Source organism: Canis lupus, chromosome 9 (assembly GCF_011100685.1).
Source record: "Canis lupus familiaris isolate Mischka breed German Shepherd chromosome 9, alternate assembly UU_Cfam_GSD_1.0, whole genome shotgun sequence".
NCBI classification, from domain to species: domain Eukaryota; kingdom Metazoa; phylum Chordata; class Mammalia; order Carnivora; family Canidae; genus Canis; species Canis lupus.
The window spans coordinates 57700862-57722571 of NC_049230.1; the positions used below are offsets into that span (position 1 = coordinate 57700862).

At 41.7% G+C, this 21710-nt stretch overlaps 1 protein-coding gene across 10 annotated transcripts in view; it reads left to right on the forward strand.

Annotated features, from left to right (window-relative positions):
* The window catches only part of MAPKAP1 (MAPK associated protein 1), a 252740-nt gene that overhangs the window by 167699 nt on the left and 63331 nt on the right, over positions 1-21710 (forward strand). For 8 of the 10 annotated variants that reach the window (XM_038549349.1, XM_038549353.1, XM_038549352.1 and 5 more), the window contains one exon: positions 20972-21079. The exons of 1 other annotated variant lie outside the window; for it this stretch is intronic. In XM_038549349.1, coding sequence (XP_038405277.1) covers positions 20972-21079 — 108 coding nt within the window. Of the gene's footprint in view, positions 1-20971; positions 21204-21710 lie in introns of all 10 variants that reach the window. One more of the 10 variants, XR_005364983.1, reaches the window with a different exon arrangement.

Sequence of the window (21710 nt, forward strand, 5' to 3'; positions counted from 1 at the left end):
TGTGCCTTTCACACAAGCTGTAAGGCACAGACTAGTCTTCAAACCTTTTTACCTTGGTTATCTTTTCTGTCAACAGTTCATAGTAAGTGTTCAGTGGATATTGGCTGCCTTTATCCTTGTTGCCACTGCTGCACCAGGCACACCATAAAATCTAGCTTTTGAGGTTTTTATTTACTTCCTTTTCTACCCATATGACTTTGTCTTTGCCTGTACCTTTCATTTGCAACAAATTAAGTCTGTAGAAAGCTTATACCCGGTGATAGAACCAGCCTTTGAATTGTGTTTGGATATGGATCTGCTGGAAGCATCCTTTATTTTGAGCAGGAGAAAACTAGATCCAGAGGGCCAGCACTAAAGATTTTTGGCTAACAAGAAACTTATGTCAGGCATGTAGGGGTGGCCTCATGGTCATAAGGCACAGTCATCATGTAGCTTATATCAGCAAATTTAATTTACTGCACCCAAGATTCTAGAGAGAAAGTGAACAAATTACAATTACCTGTAACAAACATGTTTATAGAAAGGTGATTATAAAAAGCCTTTGTATCAACAGCCAAGTAGCTCACAAAACCTATTGCTTCTTCTTAGAAAACATTTGAAAGAGAAAATGTAATCAAACACCAGTATGATTTTTGAGGAATGATTACAAAAGTTACAGAAAGATTTTGAGTGCTGTCTGTCCGCCCCTTACACCCCCCATGAAGCAGGCCATTCATATAATTACCCTGTTAGTAAGTATAGTTTTCCTCTAAGGAAAACTCTGCCAAGGTTGGGTTTAGCCATTTGCATGAAAAATCATCACTTTATATGAGCTATGCCCCCATAGAAGACCTCTTTAGCCCAGAGACCTGAGAACTCAGCTTCTATCTCTCAATGCTTTCAGAGGCCTGACACTAGAACCAGTCTTCCCCCATAGCAGTTTTATTAAAAGGCAGTTTTAACAGTTGCACTGACAACTTTCCACAAAGAGTTTTTCCTTTTTGAGTAAGTTACAAAAACTGGCACTTTCTACAATGCCTTTAAATGCATTAAGAAAAAAAGAAGAAGAAAAATAGCTCATAGGTATTTCTTCTTCTGTCCTACAGTGACAATAGTACCCAGAAACAAAGATGACTTAAAATCAGGAAAAGGCATTGAAGTGGCACTGGGAGGCAAGTCTAGGGAAAAGATGCATCAGCACCTACTTCTTGTTACCTGGCTACTGATCACAGTAGGACAGTCAGCAAGGTGGATAGATTTTACTGTGCCATCAAACCAATTTTTCAAATAGAAAGTCAGTGAGATGTGATTAAAGCCCAAGTGCTACAGAAGATACAAGGTGGTCTATTGGAGCTCCTCAATCTTCCTCAAAACTATCACCGCTAGATCATAGAACTATCAAATCATAACAAAACCCCAGCTTTACTTTTTTTGTACACTGCATTTAATAGAACAATGTGAATTAGACAAAATTAAGACAAAGTATGATTTAAGTCTAAAAAAATCCTGAGGGTCATGTAGATCTCTCAAGCACAGTGTATCTGAATCCAAACTCCTCACTCAGTAAATATTTATAGAGTCTCTGCTACATTTTAGGCAGTGTATAAAGGATGGCAGGCCTGTTCTCAGCTCTGATTTTAGTGGGGTAGATGGTCAATAAAAACAGACTGAGATAGATTTGATAAGGATACTCACTTCTGGTTAAAAGGACTTCTTTGAGTCTCCAGTTTTATGAGCACCACTCCCAAAAGGACTCCCTCTTGCCTCCATGATCAGGCATTACCTCAGATTTTCCACTTGAGCGAGTTTCCATGCATCTGCCAACCAGTTACCAACACCGCGCCCTGATGCAGGAAGACATGGACAGGACAGCGATGGCTGGGTGAATTCATGAGATCAACAGTGTAAATTAAGAGGTATAGGCAGTAACTCAGCCTTGGAAGCTGCTAGGGAAAACACTGTCCCTCAGCCACTAAGCCTTGCGTCAGCGGCGCCATGGGCCTGCCCCAATGAGTTCCTAAAAGCTTGATCTTGCCAGATGTTGGTGAGTACCTTACCAAGGGAAAGGACAGGGGCCCTCCTTTTCTTTTAGGATGGGGGAGTTGAGCTTTCCTTTGAGTAAAATGAAAGCCCCTTGTGGAGAACAGGTTCCTTTTTGTTTGCCAGCACTGTAGCTGGTGTGGAGTTGATGACTAACGTATTTTGTGGAATAAGCAAAGGAGAAGCAGTGAGAGCCAATCTGCAGCCCACAGCTGCTTCACTCCCTGCCAGCCCAGGCTCAAGACTACGCACTTCCTATCCAGGAATAGATTCACTGCACTTTGATTATTGGAAATCAAACTTCCTCTGAGAATTAAATCATCGAATGAAAATGTAAATGTCTTAAAAATGAAACGCAGTGCACATCAGTTGAAATTAGTGTTGCCTCCCAGGTTCCCAAGACATGAATCTCTAATGAGTCCTTGGGGAGCCAGTGGAATACAGCAAAAACAGACATTTTTAAGCCCTGATAATCAAGTAAGGGTGCCCAACAGGAAGAAGCTACTGCATACATCCTATTACAGAAAAAGAGAATTAGGGCGAACTCACTTTCCAAAGCAGGGTTGCACATGTGTGAAAGGTAGACCACACACTAATTCCTCATCTTCATAGCAGAAGTTAATACGTATTGTCTGTTATTTATAATCATTTTTAAAACAGCTGAGTAAGAATGCTGATAAAAAAGAAGGTGGGTACCAGAAGAGCCAAAAATTTCTGAAGTAATTACCTATAAGAAGGAATTCAGGGATGTGCAGGGAATTAACTTTTTCATTATAGGACTTGTGATATTATTTAACTTTTAAAACTATATAGATAGCAACTACCCACGGGTTCTGTCCCCATGCTTTAAGAAAAATACTTTTTTGCACTGGAAAAAAAAGTAAATAATAAAGATAAAACCTGTATATACAGGTTGACCCTTGAGTAACATGGGTTTGAACTACATGGGTCCACTTATGTGTGAATTTTTTATAGTACAGTACTATATGTGTATTTTCCTATTTTCTTAACATCTTCTTTAGATTACTTTATTGCAAGAATATGGTATATAATACATACACCATACAAAATATGTATTAATCAACTGTTTGTTATTGGTAAGGCTTCCAGTCAACAGTAGTTAAGTTGTTAGACAGTCAAAAGTTATGTGTGGATTTTTGGCGGTGTGGAGGATCAGCAGCCCTAACCCTCTTGTTGTTCAAGAGTTCCTTTGCTAAAAGTAAAAGTTGTTTTTAAAGTTTGTAAAAAGAAGACTACATACTTTCAAATTCTAGAGCTTAGAAAGATTTCTTTCTTTCCTTTACTAACATGGACTTTATTTGGTAACTTCCTTTCTCCTAAAAGCCACAATTTTATTGCGTTGGATTTTATTGTGTTGGATTTTATTTATTATTTTTATTTATCCATTTTATTGCATTGGATGTCACTTTTCTATGAGAACACTGTTATTAAATAGTTGCTTTCCATTGCAAACATCTCTAAACCTTTTAAGACCAAAATGTTATATGAGTATAACCATTATATTGTGATTTTGCCAACATCTTGTCTCTGTGGCCTGTATTTTCTGAAGGTTAAAGCACAAGCTATTAGCTGAGTACTCTTGTCCCATCCTAAGAATGACTAATATCTCAAATATAAATGAAAACAGCTGCTTTTCCATAACATTAGAGTTCCAAACAGCTGTCACATACACATTTTGACATTCTCTCTTTTTTTTTTTTTTTTTTGTTTCCCCAAATTGGGACAAAAATTAGTTTACTGAATCTACTAATCTGGTTAAGTATATCATCTAACTTCTGTGGAAAAGTGGAGAGGAGGTCACAGAAAAGCATTTTGAATTAGAATATAGCCATCTCCAAAGATTCGAACTTACTTAAAATGAAAACTCTGTGATAAGACCTCTCTGTGCCAAGAACATAAAATTTTTTGTAGAGGCCTGGCTGTGGCTGCTGTACCAGTGTTGCCCTTGCCAGAGAGCCTGCGCCTTGGCAAGACAGCCATTGTTCTCTCCCATCTCAAGAGACTGTGGAGTGCCACCCCATTGTCTCCTGAAAGCCTGAATCCGTGCTGTCTCATCTTCTGCAGCCGTTGGAGGGTTTATTTCAGGGATTATTGTTGTGGATCAGAAGGCTGTGCTCCCCCTATTGGCTTAATGCTGGCCCTACCACTCCTAAGTAACCTTGATCAGGTCATTCACTCTCTCGGAGTTCCTTGCTTTACTTTGCTCTTCAGTAAGATAAAGTCACAACTATATCACACGCTGTTGGCTGGTAGTCTTAATTGTGGGAGCTTAATACCTGTGTTCTAGCTTAATCCCCGAGGGTTTCCCCTCTTGCTTCTCTTACTCTTTCTAGCTCTTTGGTGGGTTTCATAGTCTGTTTGAACTTCATTTTCCTCCTCTATAAATGAGAATAACACTATCTTCTCCATAGCATTGTTGCCAGAATTAAGTAGATATCCATGTGAAACACCGAAAACACTGTTATTATTTTATTACTCCATAAATGTTAGTCCTGACCCCTCCCTTCAGTTTCATTGTTATGAGACTCAGCCATGCTCACAATTGTGTGATATAAACACTTTGTTTTTTGTGAGTATGACTGCTTTGAGTCATGATTCAACAGAGACCCTAGCTACTAAGGAACCTGGCTCAAATTTAGTCCACATTACATACAGCCCAGAATGTGTGCATCTGTCTGCCCAGCTGCTCATTTGAGCTTTTCCAGGGGTCTGAGGTGCCTTGTCAGAGCAGCAAAGCATCAGTGAGAACACAGGTATGCACGTGTAAGAATGACCTAGCATTCCTCTGTAGCACTCTGCATCTGGGGCTGGATATGCAGAAGGGTTAAAAGCTGGAGAAACTTTTGTCATAAATTTACTCTTCAGCAGGACTTCCCAGGGAACATCTGACATTAGGAGAGAGGAAATGCTGATTGGTCTCGGAGTCAGCTGAAGGAGACAGGAGCTGCAGTGGAAGCTGCTGGATTTACTGTTATTAGCAAGGCAAATGGAAAGCCAGCAGGGCAGCCCAGCTCCCAGATAATAGATGTAACAAGAAGGAGAACTCCCAGGAAGGAAAATGGCTGGCAGCCATGAGTCCTCTTCCCCCTCTACTGCCATTTTTTTCCATCGCTTTTACCTTGTTTTGTGTGTTTAGCACAGGGAGAAGCATATTTTAACATTTTGAGTTATAAGTCACAATTGATTTAAAATAAAACAGGATCTATAATTCAGCTTACCAGTTTGATAGTTGAACATGGTGAAATGTTAAAATTGTATGAATATAGTATCAAACAACTGCCATTTATTGAGCACTTTCCATGCCTAGCCTAAGTGCTTTACATGTGTTATTTCATGTAATCCATATAACAACTTCATGCTTTAGAAATTATCATCATCCCCAATTTAGAGATAAAAAACAATGCTTAGAGACCTTAGGTAATTTCCCAAGGTCTTAAAATTTAGTGAAGCTGGGATTTGAACCATGCCATTAAGGTCCTACCAGTCCAGTGGAAAGTACTGAGACAAGAGCACAAATGGCTATTATGGGGCCAGACAAGGTACTGGCAGTAAGAAAAGTGCTTACTGAGGCCTGTGTTCCTGTCTTGAAAAACAGCCCTGGCTGGTACAGTGGTATTTAGAAGGTGGATGGGTAGGCAGGGAAGAGCCCAGCTGGCAGGTAGAAATGATCTCTGAAGGACCTGATCCCTCAAAACAAGAAGGGCATGAAGGCAGTTGATACCTAAGGACCACAAGGACTGAGGGAGAATTGCAGGTCCTGACAGCAAGGACCAGGGAAGCAGATGATGCTCAGCATCCAGGGACACAAATACAGAGAGCTGTGTCCTATGCAGGGTCAGGTCAGAAAGGCAACAGGTGAACAAAACATCAATTGTCAAGATTACCGCTAGAAAAAAAAAATCCCTTTAAAAATACCTACCAGATCCCAGCATATACTAGTTTTTCTCATTAAGCCCAATGTAGCTAGCTTTTTTTTTTTTTTTCCTAGCAGGAGAACCAATGAAAACTAAAAATATATATCTTTAAATGCTAAAATCAAACTTGGCACAGAAAGACATTTGGCTAAGAAACCGACATCACCATCCACCTAATTAATTCAGTAAGTCATTCATCAGACATTTACCAAGCTCTGTAGTTGCAAAGATTAGTAAGACTCCCACCTCACATTCACTCTCTTGGGGTTCATTGAATCACTGAGAATCATGGCAAGTGGGATTCTCCAAACTGTTGTTCTCTTGGTCATTCCTCACCTTTTCCTTCATTTTTACCAAACAAGTGTAGGTGAATTCAGGTAAATTAAATGTGTACATTTAAATGTGTACACAGAGAAATCCAGGCAGGTAGGTAGCGTCAAGGGCAGGCCCAATTTTCTGAGAGGCCCACTGAGAACCTAACAGGGTACTAGACCCAGGGCAGGGTTCTGGGCAGGGTTGGGCCAGAGGCAAGGCCACTTACCTGGATGAGACTTGAAGATCAAGGCCAAAATAAAAAAAAGGAAGTCTTGTTTTAGGTTGGCCTTAAATTGCAAAAATCTTCTTGTTTTGAAGCAGAGCCTGCAGGTGAGATGAATGTTAAGTGATGTGACTTTCCCTATTGTGGGGAAAGGAAGTGGGCCAGTCTGGGAATCTGGTAGGGCCTGATGTCATGGAGGTCAGTTGGAAAAAAGTGTATGCAAAGGGTCCTGGAGGCCAGATAAGACTTAAGGAATAACCGTAAGAAAGGGATGTGGTTTTGACAGACTGGAGGAGCAGGCAGTGTGAGTGAAGGGAACTATGATACTATGCACTGAACAGTGAGGAGACCAGTTTGGCTGGCTCATAGAGGACATAGATGAACAATTAGGATGGATAGAAGATCCAGAGAGTAGGGCAAAGAAATTGTGAAAGGATTTTTAGCATGGAGGGGATATAACCTTAAGAGAGGACCCTCTAATAATAGGATGAAGGATGGATGGCTGGAGGCCAGGAGAAGAGTGGGGAGACCATTCTTGATGGCTGGATGATAAGCAATTCAGGGGAGATATTTAAACAGGTAGTCTGCAGAACTTGAGAGTTGACTGTCAACAACAAGGAGGGAAGGCTGAGTAAGAAGTATTCCAGACTTGTGAGTGCCTTGTTCACTACTATGAATCCTTAGAGGCCAGAATCAGTATTAATGATCTTTGCATCTGTAGTGCCTAGCCCAGGACTCAGCACGGGATAGGTTCAGTAAACATTTGACGAACAGCTGAAATAATTTATTGTCATTGGAAACCTAGTTACAAGGAAAAAGCTGTTTTCGGTAGAGAAGCTTAATACATTTGTAGTTGATTCTCCTTTGAAATTAGGATCAAATAAGTGCTTGGAGTTCTCTTCATTCCTGCAAAGGCAGGCCTGAGCCATTTATTGTCAGTGGTACTTCGTTGGAGAGTTGATGGAAGCCCCAAAGAGGCCCTGCAGCCTGTTGTCCCACCCACGGTTACAACCTCTTCCAACGGCCACTGGCACCCAGCGGTTTATAGAACACTGTCACTCTTAGTTCCTCACAGAATCTGCTCAGTAGCCTGTCAAGTACATACAACTATTATCTTCATTTTCAGAGGAGGAGACAGAGGTTCAAGAGGATGTAATTTACCCAAGCCGGTCTCTGGCATAAGCAGATATGAATAGAAGTCTTCAGATTCCACTGTATCCTAACAAAGTCTGATGATTGAAAACAGCTGGCCCTAAGCATACTCTCCATTGACTTAGTTTGGAGTCACCACTTTTTTATAGCAGAGAAAAGGCTACAGACAAATGAAGTCTCCTTTTTGTTTGCTTCTTTTGTTTTTGTCCTTAGGTGTTTGTGACTAAATTCACTAATTTTGCTGGCTGTCAAGGCTGTGTTAAGGAAAATGGGTTTGAACTGCTGTGGTTTTTGAGTACTGGACTGGATGTCAGAAACCTTTGCCATCACGGGAAATTCTGTCACTCTGGATTTACTATCTGTTCCCCACAGCTGAATTCCTCAGCAGTGTGATTTAGCACCCTGGCTCCCCATCAACCAGTTTTGGCATTTATTTGAATGCATTACCCCACTGGCTTCCATAAACTATTTTACAATTGTTTAAAATAAATGACTGTTTATTTCCACAAAAACCATCTGTATTTCTTTACAGAGTAGCAGATAACTGTATGTAAAATTTGGTAATGTCACAGTGACTCAAGAGAAACAGATTAGATTGAAAAATTGGATGGTAAGGGATAGTGTTAAAGGTTTTCATCCTCGGGCAGCCCTGGTGGTGCAGTGGTTTAGCGCCGCCTGCAGCCCAGGGTGTGATCCTGGAGGCCCGGGATCGAGTCCCACGTCGGGCTCCTTGCATGGAGCCTGCTTCTCCCTCTGCCTGTGTCTCTGCCTATCTCTCTCTCTCTCTCTGTGTGTTTCTCATAAATAAATAAATAAATATTTTTTTTTAAAAAAAGGTTTTCATCCTCTGTAACAAGTGATACCTGGATTTGAAGGAGGAAAAAAAATGTTTCTTTTTTCAAAGTAATACCAGGCTTCCTTTCTCCAAAGGGAAATGCATTCCTGCCAGCTGGGTAGTAACAGGTTATGGACTATGAGCATTTCTCTGTTTTTCCAGCACTCTCTCTGCCTGGGGTGGTGTTGTATAGGAAGCTCCTATCCAGCAGCTTCCAGCCTTCACCAAGTTTTAGGGTTATCCATGCCTTACCTCTTCTTGTTCTGATGGTGAGTGGATTTCTAGGCCCGTGTGTTATATCTCAGAGAACTGGTAGGAGACACACTGGGACAAGGTTGATGAGAGAGAAGGTAGGTCTGAGTCAGGGAACTGAGCTGAAAGGGAAGCGGGATTGGCTCCTGACAGTGGTGGTCTTCCATTCTCCAGCCAGAGCCCAAAGCAGCACAGATCTATGCCAGCCCTGTCCATCCCCAGGAAATCCAGTCAGAGTTGGGGATCAATTGTGAGTCTCCAAACAGGGGGGACATTTGGAGGCTGCTGGAGGTAGAACTTTAGGCCTGCTTTGGAGGACAAAGTAGTCAGGGTGGTAGCCAAGCAGGCCGAGTTTCTATTTAGTAACCACTGAAGTCACACACTTTTTGCTGTGGCTGCCCCAGGAATGCAGAGGTACTGAAACATGCACTCCAACCACTCCAACCACTCCAACCTCCATTTGCATACAGCTAGTAACAAGAGATAGACCCAAACAGAGACTTTCTTCGTGTGAGTTGCACAGAGAAGTCCAGGGGCAGAGGTACTCAAGCTGCTTTGATTTCTTGAGTAGGAGAGAATGAGTACTAGAGAAGTGAAGTAAAGGGAAGATTACTTCAGAGGGACTAGTATGAGCAGAGCACAGAGGGTTGAAACAGCATGGTTTGGAGGGTGTTTCTAGATTACTGTATCATTGGGTGGGAGGCAGGAAGAGAAAGGAAATAAGACTAGCATGGCAGACCTCTAGAGGTTCCAGCCTTTGCTGGAGAATCATACCCCACCTCCCCACCCCCACCCAGTGAAGCTTAGACAGCAAAACCAGAAACCCCGACATGATCTGTGGAGCCCTGGGAACAGCTCTTAAAAGGGAGTTACTGTTATTATCCCAAAGCAAGGCATAGAATGTTTAAGTAACCTGCCTAGGGTCACACAGCTAGGAAGTGGTGGAGCTGGGAATTCAGATCCAAGCAGTCTAGCTTATAACTACTATACCATCCTGTCTCAAATGTTGGGGTCAGCAGGGTTTGTGGGTCACTCCCTACAACACATACACATACTAAGTTTAGGACAGGGAATAAATCCAGACCTTCCTCCTACCCCTGAAGCTACAGAAATGGACTCCAAACACACTGCCTCTTGTCTCAAAGCCTGAGTGGAGGCACCAGGACTGTCCTAGAGGGAGAGACACAGTATGGAGTCACCCTTTGTTTTCCATAGCCCATCTAGAATCCAGGAGGAAGACAGGGCAGGCATAGTTGTCTAGACTAGGGTGATAGAACAGCAGATGGACAGTAACCGTTGGTCTGCAGTCATGGCCTCTCTCTGAACAGCCTGTGGGGGCTGCCTAGCCTCAGATGTTCCAGTCCTCTTTACCTTTACTGCCTAGCTCCTTTGGGCAGCTCTGGAAGCCTTTGTGGCCCACCTTATGCCTTGACTCTGGACCATGGGAACCCCTGAAGAGGCTCAATGCCATTTTTGATCCTGGTCCCCCAGCTACTTAGGTGTCTCCCCAGCAGCCACTGAGCCCCCATGATCCACAGGAGCCAGAGATGGTAAGAAGAGTCTCCAGAGACCACAGTCCATAGTCTGATTTAGCTGTAATCACCTCTTAGATTGTTTAACTTCATTTTTAAAAATTGGGTTTTTAATGACAGAAGTAATACCTATATATGCCCACTGTCAAAAAGCCAAACAAGATAGAAATCTATAAAATAAAAAAGCAAAAAAGCCTTTGTCTTTGCTACTATCCCATCCTATGCACAGACGTTAACAGAGTTAACTAGTTAACGGAGTAACTGTGCAAACTGTTTGGCTGATATCCTCCAGATTGTGTGTGTGTGTGTGTTTTGAAAATACACACTCGTAAATGCACATATATAGCTGAGGCTTTACTTTATTAATATGGAGCATGCTCTGTACATTCTATATCTTTTAAAATTTAATAATGTATCATGGAAATCTTCCAATGTCTTATTAACTTGGTTTATTTTTTTAATAGCTACATAACATCCTAGTGTACAGAAATACTGTAATTTATTTGATCATTTCCTGCTGGAGAATATTTAGACTGTGCAATATTTTATTTTAAAACAGTGCGGCAGTGAACATCTTTGAACATACATCATTGTGTGCTTGGAGTAATGCTTCTCCGGATAGATTCCTTTGTTGGGTCAAGAGTCAAGGTTGTTCAATTTTAAATGCCACCTTGTTGAAGTCATTCTATTGAACAAAGATTATTGAGCACCTACAAAGAGCCTGTTGCTATTCTGGAGCTCTGGGAATACAGAGTTGGTTTTATTAAAAAGCCCCTCCACCCTCATCTTCAAAGATTTGCAGGAGGGGGGCGGGGCGGAACCAATGACAGACAGAAATGCTTCTAATCCAGCATGCTCGATCCATTGAGACAAGCAAGGCCCCAAGGAAGTTGCAATGAAAGAGCTCTTGACTCTGACAGAGATTTAGGCAGGGCTGCAGAGAGGAGGGGAGATGCCAAAAGATGTGCCTCCCTACTCCTCCCAGGAGCCCATATGTGAGGCTGGGTATTCAAGAAGAAATTTGTTCTAAAGAATTATGATGCTCCTGCATTTTCTCCTGCACAAAGAAGGAAATCTCGGCTGTACGCCCTTTCCTTTCCTCCTCTTGGCACTTTCTGATTGATGATTGGAAATGATGGCAATACATAAACTATTTTTCTTTTTATTTTATGACCTGGTAATAGCAGTAACATATTTCCAGTAAATGTTTTCTATCGCAATAAAAAAGTTGTAACAAGACTAGAAATGGGTATAGTTAAACCCTAAAGAAATCATACTTTCAGAACTGTGGATTGAGGCGGTAACTCTGTAAATCATTTAACTTAGAAAAAGGTCCTCCTCCACCCGAACAATTCAGGGCAGGCAGCCTGTGTTCACTTTCAGTGCTCAGCAGATAGGTGTATGCCACGAGGGCTTGGAGAACCCTCAGTTTTGACCCTCATAAAACCGACTGCTCTCTCTCTGTCTTCCTGCCTGGCTTCCCCCACCCCAACACCTTTACTCCTCTTCGAGCCAAAGAATCATCTCAACCTTAAAATTCTTTTTTTCAACCCCCAAATCAAGAAATCATAGCATGCTCTTTCTGGAATACAGCATAGTAGTGTGGTTAAGAGCACAGGCTCTGGAATCATACACCTGGATTCTTGTCCTGGCCACACGATTTAACCACTCCAGTTTTCTTCTCCTCTGTAAAATGAGGATTATAATGAGGCCTCCCCTCTAGAGTTTTATGATTCAGAGTGCTAATGCACGTAAAGTGCTTTGTTAAGGGCCGGGAAAGTCCTCAGTGTCATTCACCGTTGTATGAAAAAAGAGTAAATTGATGATTTTGTTTAATTTGCATAGCAGTATAACAACCAACATATATTGTGTGCTTATTATGTCGTAGGCATCACGTTACACATAATCTTTGCAGTTACTCCTCAAAGGTTTAGATCGGTAATGTGCCCAGTGTCACATAGTTTGTAAAAAAGCCAATATTTTAATCAAGGTCTTTCTGACTCCAAAACCATTGTCTAACCACCACATGTCCACCTTCTAGGATTAGATACTCAGCAGGAGCAGAGATGGTAAAACTAGTCAAAACTACTCAAAAGTAGTTCTGTCTTATGCAATCATGGCCTCCTTTGGCAAATAATGATTTTGGAGCAGATGATATTGAGAAACTATGCTCTAGGAGTTCCAGGGCCAGGCAAAAAAGAGAAATTCCCTTTCCCTAATTGCACGGAGAGCAGCCTGCTCCTCAGCTGATCCTTGTTTAGGCCCTATCACTCTCAAAAGAATGAATGTCTGCTTTTTCTGTTTGTTTGGTGTCCTTAACATGCTCTAAAAATTAGGCCTTTCCCAGCCTTTGTCTTTAATTTCTGATTCTAGCTGACACCTTCATTAATGGTCCAGTACAAGCTTTCTGTCAACTTGAAGACTACTCTGTAAAAGTGGTTTTGCTGTCCTATCAATAATGGTCATAATTTCCCCAATACTCTCATCAGCAGTGAATTGAGTCTTGTAGCAAAGAAATGGAAACCCCAGTGCAGTGGTTTTAAAGTGATTTGTCTTGTAGACGGCGTCTTATTTCAGTAAAATCAGGTCAGTGCAGCACTGCTGGGTCAGATGTAAGTCTGATACAAATTACTTGGAGGAAATTGATCATTTGAACATTAGGTTATTTTTAGCTACTGTAGCTTTTTAATATCTCTTTTTTTCTTTATTTACATCTGTTTTAATAAACTTTAACCATCATCATCAGGGAAATTAAATGTCTTCTCAATTTCAGCCTAGCCTGTGGAAGGAATACCATCTCCCCACCTGCCTTCCCTGCACGGTTTTAGGATTGGCCGCAGTTCCGGCCTCGTTTAAAACACTTAAGCCCCACTCCTCCTCATCCTCTGGCCGGCCCCATTCTGGCGTTTGTTTATTGCACACACTGGCCCCTTGACCAGTCTGTTCTTCATTGCTATTGAAAGTTAATGGGGGCAAAATTGCATTCCCAAACATTTGAACCTGAAGTGGCCAGGGCCGAACTTAGTTGATCTCTGGTGATCGGTTCAATTTAGTTACGATTTTTTGCCATTAGGCTGGGGCTGAATGATGGTGATTTGGTTGAGGCCAAATGTCTGAAGAAAATTGGCTCTCTGATAAGAGTGCTGTTATCAGAGGGGGCTCCCTTCTCATTTACATTTAGATGAGTATTGATTATTTATTTACTCAGAGAAGTGAGATTCGTTTCCAATCTTATCTTTCTCGTCTCTGCTTGTCAGCAGAAAGAGAGATAGAGCTCCTGACATCAGACCAAGATAACAGCACTTTGTAGTAAAGATAAAAGTTGGAATGGGCCTTTTTCTAGTCTTGACTGAAAGGATAAGTTTTAAAAATTAGAACTGATGGGTCATGCTTTCAAAACCTTTCCTGAAGGTTTTGTAGTTTAACTAGGCAGGAGAATTGGTTTATTGGAACAGCCTTGGTCTTTCTTCTTTTGTAATAGGAATTGTATTTAATTTGATTATATTCGGCTGATTCACTGAGAGCAAATTGTGTATTGGCTCAGAAGAGGCTAAAATGTGACCTTATTGTCATGTCACCTTGTTCCTTTTTTATTATTTAAATTCCAAATTATCGGATCTGAGCCTCAGAGGGAGTATAAGCTACAGTGGCTATCACTTGAATATAATTCAGTGCTTACATTAAGATCAAGCAGAAAATGATTATAGTCTCCCCTAGAGGAAGAGTTATAAGCAATAGCATTGACACTAAATGCAGACATTTTAGAATAGCTGATGTTGGGTCTGAGCTCTGATACAGACGGCATCAGCTTGTCAGGGGTGGCTTTGGCTCAGTGAAGAGCTCACGATTCAGTGAGTCCCTGCCATGGAGCAGGTGAGGCTTGGCACCGTTTGCCTTGGATGAGCCTCCCTGCCATCAGCCTCCTCTGACCCATTGTCCACGGTGTCTTCAGAAGAATCTTACCATAGTGTAAAGCTGACAATGTCACCTTCCTGCTCTGTTAGCATCCGTTGCTGCCGGACCTTGACCAACAGTCTTGGCCAAGCATCCCAGCCTACTTCTCCTCTCACCCCAACAGAACCTATGTCTTTTCCACACTGAATTTCCCCTTGGTCCATGTGGGCTCTTCAGTACCTCCTTGCTTTCGGACATGCTCTTCCCTCTGTAGAAATGCACTGTTTCCCCTACTTCACCTGGCCCTGAGCCCTCCTTCAAGAGTGTGCTCAGATGTTCCACTTCAGGATAGAGGAAGTTCGTTGTTTGCCTCTTCTATGCTTCCACAGCACCTGATCTATCCCTACCTGGGGAGGAGCACTGACTCAGGCCCTTGGATAACGTCTGCTCCTGAATGTGCTGCCACCTCCTCCAGCCTACCTGAGGGCAGGAATCACTGATTATTCATCTTTGTGGCTGGGTCATCGTTGGTGCTCAGGATACCTTTGTTACATGATGTGTGGGTGGCGTTGTAACATCACCTGTCCTTTGATACCTGTGCTGCCATGGTTGGCTCCATGACCTTTACTCATCAGTTTTAGACTATATTTATTGAACCTGAGCCTAGGGAACCTTAGGACTCCGGGCTGCTGAACAAGTCTGATTTTGTAGCTTAAAAGCAAGCTTGCTTAAATAGATATGCACCATCTCCCACCCTACACCCCTGTCTTGGACACACGTGAGAAACAAGATACCACATCCACTTTAACACCAGCATTCCCTGCCATCATGTATTTTCCCTTAATGGGGCTATTAGCCTGTTGGGACTCTTGGCCTACGGTTCCACCTGCACCTCATCTCAGCTAGCTCTGTCCCAGCCCGTACGAACAGTAGTAGATGCTGTCACTGAGCACTGTGCCGAAGGAGTCAAGGATTGTCTCATTTAATCTTCATAGCAACCTTCCAAGAGAGGTTCTATTATCTTCCTTTTATAGATGAGAAAATACGCAGAGAGGGACCACTGGGTGGCTCAGCAGTTGAGCGTCTGCCTTTGGCCCAGGGCATGATCCTGGAGACCCAGGATCGGGCTGGGCTCCCTGCATGGAGCCTGCTTCTCTCTCTATGTCTCTGCCTCTTTCTGTGTGTCTCTCATGAATAAATGAATAAATAAAATCTTTAAAAAAAAAAAAAAGGAAAAGAAAATACACAGAGATTAAGTAACTTCCCCAGAATGCATGTCTGGACGTGTTACTCCCTGAGAGGGTGCAAACACCTGGATTTTTCTGCTCAGAATCCAGCCTTTCCTCCTCCTGGCTCATACTTCATATTTTTCTGGCTGCAAGAAGCTCTTTCAGATTAAAGTAGCTCTTTAAGCTGGTGAATGGAAGATGATTGACATAAAGGCACATCCGTGGAAGTATTCAACCTTTGACTTCATTTTTCTTTAGGCAGGTGGTCCTCAAATTTGTTCTGATGCTCAGCAGTAATAGCAATAGGTTAATTCATTTATATCTCACTTCAATCCAAAGAACATCTGGAATATATACATCCTTATAATAGGATAAAAATACATGAATTGAAAAACTACATGAAAGGAAAAGGAAAATAAAGATCCAATCATCACAGAAACGCATGCCCAGTCAGCACAGTTGGATCACATGTTTAGTGCTGAGCTTCCTCAGAGGCAAAGGAGAAAGAGAAACCATCACTTAGTCACAAGAGTTATATTAAACTGTCTGAAGATACAAAAGAGCAGCCAATAGCTCCAAGAAAGCACAGCTTTTCCTGAGAGTGAGGTCTGAAGGAGTTTTCCCCTTGCATCTTTAGAAATAAGAGGCAGAATGTATGTATGTATCCACCATCTAACAGATTTTCTTTGAAACTTATGTGCTGAGATGTTTGCCTCAGATTTACAAAATCCCATAAAAATCCTGCCTGGCTGTTATAACTTGGGACCCTCCCAAAGTGCCCAGAGCAGTATTTTGTTCCTAGACCATCCAGTGACATGGTGTTACTGCAATAAATACATCATTAGAATACCCAAGCAGGTTTTCCTGTCTCGGCACAGTAACTGCTTCCCAGAATCCTTCTTTGGTGTCCACATCCACTGCAAAGTAGAGAGCATGTGGCTTCATGTGCAGCTGTGATATTTGAAAATCTCTTTCCATAGGTGGATGTTGCCTTGAGAAATACATCCTGTTCAGTGGGAAGGAGACTTTTATATAATCATTTCCTTGGAAAAAATATATTAATAGAAGCTGACCTCACAGCTTGTCTTTTTAAAGTGGTTTTAGCTGCTATTTTTTCTTTTCTCCCATGTTAGCTGCCTGAAAATTAAGCATTTGATAGAAATTCTAGATTGATAGATCTAGTAGGTCTAGGTTGTCATGATCTCAATTATCATCACCAGACATTTATTAAGAACTTGTTATGAGGGAGGCAGTATGGTTTGTACATATTATAGAGTGCAGACTAGGGCAGCCTGGCTGTGAGTCCTCATTCTGCCACTTCCTATGGGACCTTGAGCTGGTTTTTTAGCCTTTGTAAGTCCCAGTTTCTTCCTGTTATGAAATGGAATTCATATTCTTTACATCCTAGGATGACAAATCAGGTGTTCTGTATTAAAGGCCTAGCACGGTACCTGGCACACAGTCAGAGGCCCTGCTATGTTCTGACCTCTTAGTATTGATATAGTCCAGTGAGGAGGCTGTGGTTGATAGCTGACACTTATATAACACAATTAGTGTATCAGACACTGTTCTAACTGCTTTACAACTATTAACTTATTGAATCCTCAGGTAGGCCTATGAGGTATTATTATCCCCATTTTACAGATGAAGAAACTGAGAGAGATTGAGTTGCCCCAAAATACATACATACAACTCATACAGCTGAGTTGATCAGCCAGGACTAGAGCAAGGCAATCTGGCCCAAGTCCATTCCCTTAACTACCAGGTTATATTACTTCTCATACATATATGGCCTAAAGTTATCCATTTGGCTTTTTCAGGGGGAAAATGTGTGCAACAGTCTTTCTTTCTTTTTTTTTTTTTTTTTTAAGATTTTATTTATTCATGAGAGACACAGAGAGAGAGAGAGAGAAGCAGAGACACAGGCAGAGGGAGAAGCAGGCTCCATGCAGGGAGCCCAACGTGGCACTCAGTCCCGGGTCTCCAGGATCACGCCCTGGGCTGAAGGCGGCGCTAAACGGGCCGAGCCACCCAGGCTGCCTACAAGAGTCTTTCTGTGTGAGATATCTCATCCACTGTTTGGGCAAGAATTAGGAGTTCAATTTGGATTTTGATCTCAAGTCTCATCTACAGCTTAGCCACCCTACCTTCCCCGGAATCCTTTGCTATGCCCAGAAATGGGTTTCCAAATAGGTCTTCAGTTTTTATGGAAGAGCAGAGGGAGTACCTAGGGTAGAAGGTAACACTCAGAATTTCAGTTAATGACAAAACTGGGCACATATAGGAATATTCTTAAGGAAAGATGAAAGGAGAGTCTTCCTGGATGGATGGAAAAATAAGGTGATCCTGTCTTCATAAGGATCCAGGATATAACCATTGGACAGAATATTTAGTATGTATGGATTTCATAAAAATAAATAATTTCAGATCGTTTTCATTTTGAACTTATAGAAACCACAAGTTAAGTGATTCAGAACCCAAATGAAACTACAAATCTACAAAAATTTATACTTATGGTATAAACTATGGCCTCTTTATAATTGTCCAGTAATTTATAGTTTGTTAGAAGAAGAAAGGTTCAAAACACAGGGGCTTTAAAGCCTAAGACCCTTGGGGTTTTATTTCCCCTGAGCTACTTCCTACCTTTGTGGTCTTGGGGAAGTTACTTCATCCTGCTAACCTTCAGGGTCCCAGTCTGTCAAATGGGGATAATAATATCTGCCTCTTAGAGCTGCTGTTAGTATACAGTAAGGTAACGTGTAGAGTGTTCGGCATATAATGGCCATTCAGTAAGTGAGCATCATCATCATATTAGGCTTCAAGGAGAAAATCCTAAAGCTACTTTCACAAAACAAACTATTTTAATAGAAATATCTGCAAGACCCAAGAAACAAAAGAGGGTGAATGGTTGATTGATGGCTGTTATGGCTTTGAGAAGTGGTGGAGGGGCTCATCATGCTTAGAGACAAGGAACCCTTGCTAGTACTCCCTCCCTCCCCTAGTTTCCCTCATCACGTTTTCCAGGCAGCCACAGAGACTAGAAGGAAAGAGTGCAAAGGAAAACAGCCTGATATACACCGCGATGCAGCCAGGCCTTGGGTCCCAGCGATCAGGAAAGTGGTGGCTTATTTATAGCCTAGCTGCCAGGTAGGCAGACAGCTGTAGGTAGGCAGAGAAGCCTAGCTGACAGGTAGACCGAGAAGCCCAGCCCACTGTGCACTGTGCTCAGAGTCAGACTAAGCAAGTCTAGGTTTCAGGGTTACCTAAGATGAAAATGACGATCTGCATAAACAGATAAATGTCTGATTTTGATTAAATTATCACATGTGAAAGACCTATTAGAGATGCCACAATGTGTGATAATTGTGGTATCCCCAGAAAAATGGCATAGGAAGAAATCAGAGGACTTATAAGTATATATATGATGTATTTTAAATTATAAAAGTAGCCTTTTTTATTATAGGAAATGTGAAAAATACAGAAAAACACTAAGGAAAAATAAAACACTCATTATCCCACCATCCAGTATTAGCACTATTTACATGTTGGGAATGACCTTGCAGTCTTTTTTTCCCTTGTGACTTTACCCATATTTTTTCACAATTGCAATCTTCTGCACATGTTGTGTTATAAGTTGCTGTTTTCATAAGATAGCATATTATAAACATGTTTTATAAAACTAGATATTTTTGCAGCATCACTTTTAAGATCTTTATGGTATTTCACAATATTTTGTTTAACCAGTCCCTTGTTGTTATATTTAGGGTGTTCCCAAACTTTGGCTGTCATAAAAAAGTGAATTATTGTGGCTAAACATTGTACCCAATTTCACCCTAAATTCATAGAGGTGGATGTCAGTGTCTTGCACACTATGTTGCTGGGAGGTATTCAGGGCAGTCCAAGATGGTTTAACCGGCCCGTGTCTTAGAAAGCAGCTCTCTAGGTTCAGCGGCGACTCCTTTACCCTAGTGGGCTTGAGGCCCACAGCTCTGAAAGGTGGGTGCTGGGAGGGGAAAGGAGAGGGTGCATTGGAATCTTCTTACCAGCTGAGTTTTCTGAAAGTTCAGCTGGGCATGATTTTTCTGTGATTACTTTCCCCAGTGAGTGTGGAAGCATCAGGAATCAGCAGCAAACATGCCTGGTTATTGACAGATGTCAGTGGTAGGTGACAGATGTCAGTGGTAGGTGACAGATAATCAGAGACTAGGAATCACCTGTGTTTCCATACCTTTATTTGCTAAATATTTTCAAAATGAAAATTTAACTGTGTATGATGTTGAAATGCAGTATCCTCTTGACCTGAATATAGCATTTTAGAGTTTATAAGAATTGTGTAGTCTTCTGAGCATGTATTTGCATAAAATTGGAAAAGTGTTTTGAGCACTATTGACTTGGTAAAAGTTTAAGCACTATAAGTAGTGTACAAAAGACTGTGGACAAGAACTCTGAGTCTTGCTAATGACATACCAATTAGAGAAAAGATGGACTCTCCCATGAAACTGACATGACATGACAGTGCTCTCGACGAATGTAGAACATAGGGGAGGAGGATGACATGGAGGAGGTGAGTGAAATGCCTCTGACTGGTGAAGGAGTGGTACTGGATGTGAATAACAAGCTGACAACAGCTGAAGAATATATCTAAAAATATGTGTTCCGCCTGGGAGCCCCGGAAGGCCTCTGATGCTTTCCTCAGATCTCTTACACCTTTCCTCCGTCTGACCAAACACGCCTTTCATAGTCAAAATAATAAGACAGTTTCTTATGCCTCTAATCTTTTCAATAACCATTAACAACATGAGCAGTCTTTTGAATCTGATCATTGGACCCATTAGGTATTATCTGAGAAGAACAAGATTGTCATTTGCCTTGACAAAGAAATACATGAATAAATGTATAAAATGCCCCAGTGTTTTATTAAGATCTGCCACAGCCCCCCGTGTGGCACAGGCTAGCTAGTATTCCCGGTTTTCAGTATTATTGAATCTGTGTCTTTGTGTTTTCATGAATGTTCAACAAAAACATGAATCAGCAGCCCCTGTCTTTCTATCTCTGTACCCAGAAATCGGAGTTGTTTTTTGTCTCACCAGCTTTTTAAATTTTTAAAAAGTTTTTGGGCTGTCATCGTTTTAAGAGTTCTAAATATACTTTATTCCTGCTTATAAATGACTATTCATTATTACATAATGATTTTTAATAAGTACTTCTGTAGGACTGCCTCCTATGAGGCAGATGCATTACTAAGGATTTTTCCTGTATCATCTGTAATCTTCACAGTAATCCTTAACACATAAGTGTTCCCCCATTACGTATTAGGAAACAGAGGCTCAGAGAGGGTAGGTTATCTCCTTATATCTGAGAAACCATGTAGCCATGAGATTCCAGGTCAGGCCAGCCCAAAAGCCATCTACCTCTCACCTTACAGAGAAAAACTCCAAACTCTTCCATCTTGGATAGCTAGACCCCTCAGACATACTTCAGTGTTTTTCTAATGCTTTACCAGCTTTTCAGCCAGTATATGGTTTTTCAATGCTAAATTCATTGTTTCAGACTTCCTCCCCCCTCCTGCCCCTTTGATCTTCCAGGCCCTCAGTACCGCCTAGAGAAGCAGAGTGAGCCCAATGTCGCCGTCGACCTGGAGAGCACTTTGGAGAGCCAGAGCGCGTGGGAGTTCTGCCTGGTCCGCGAGAACAGTACGTTGGCCTCCTCGCTCCGTGCCCACTTTGTCCGTTGCAAACATGCGTAGGAGTCCTGTGTTCGGGAATACTCACTGGTCTGGGTTCGCCAGGCAGATTTGAAATGACTCGGTTTTCCAAGGTAGATCTCAGCCTTTGTGCCAAAAGTGTGTCCCAAAATGAAATGATTGATTTTATGCATTTTGGTAAAATGTCTGCATCCTGTTTAGCACTCTGTGATTAGTATTTTTCTGGTAAGCTGTGTCTTCCTAAGTTAAGAGCAGCCTTGGAAACAACAGCTTAAAGATAAATATGAGGCCTTTTCTGAGGACTATTTTGTATATAAAACAACTGGCCTTGTCAGTATCACTACCATGACTTTAAGTTTTAGAAAATTCTGATTGCATACTCATTAGCAAGAGGCAGTGTAATGGTTCCTAGAGCTATGCTGTAAGCCTTTTTAAAACTTCAGTTTTTTTTCTTCTTTAGTTTCTGTGTTGTGAATCTTTGCCACTCCCTCTTCTGTGCTCCCACTAACTTAGGGGACAAGAATGTAAAAACCGAGATTATGGTAGCCAACTCCGCTGTCGTTCCTGCTTACACAGGCTGTTTCTTCTGTGAGGAGCACACTTTCCCCCACTCTGGTTAA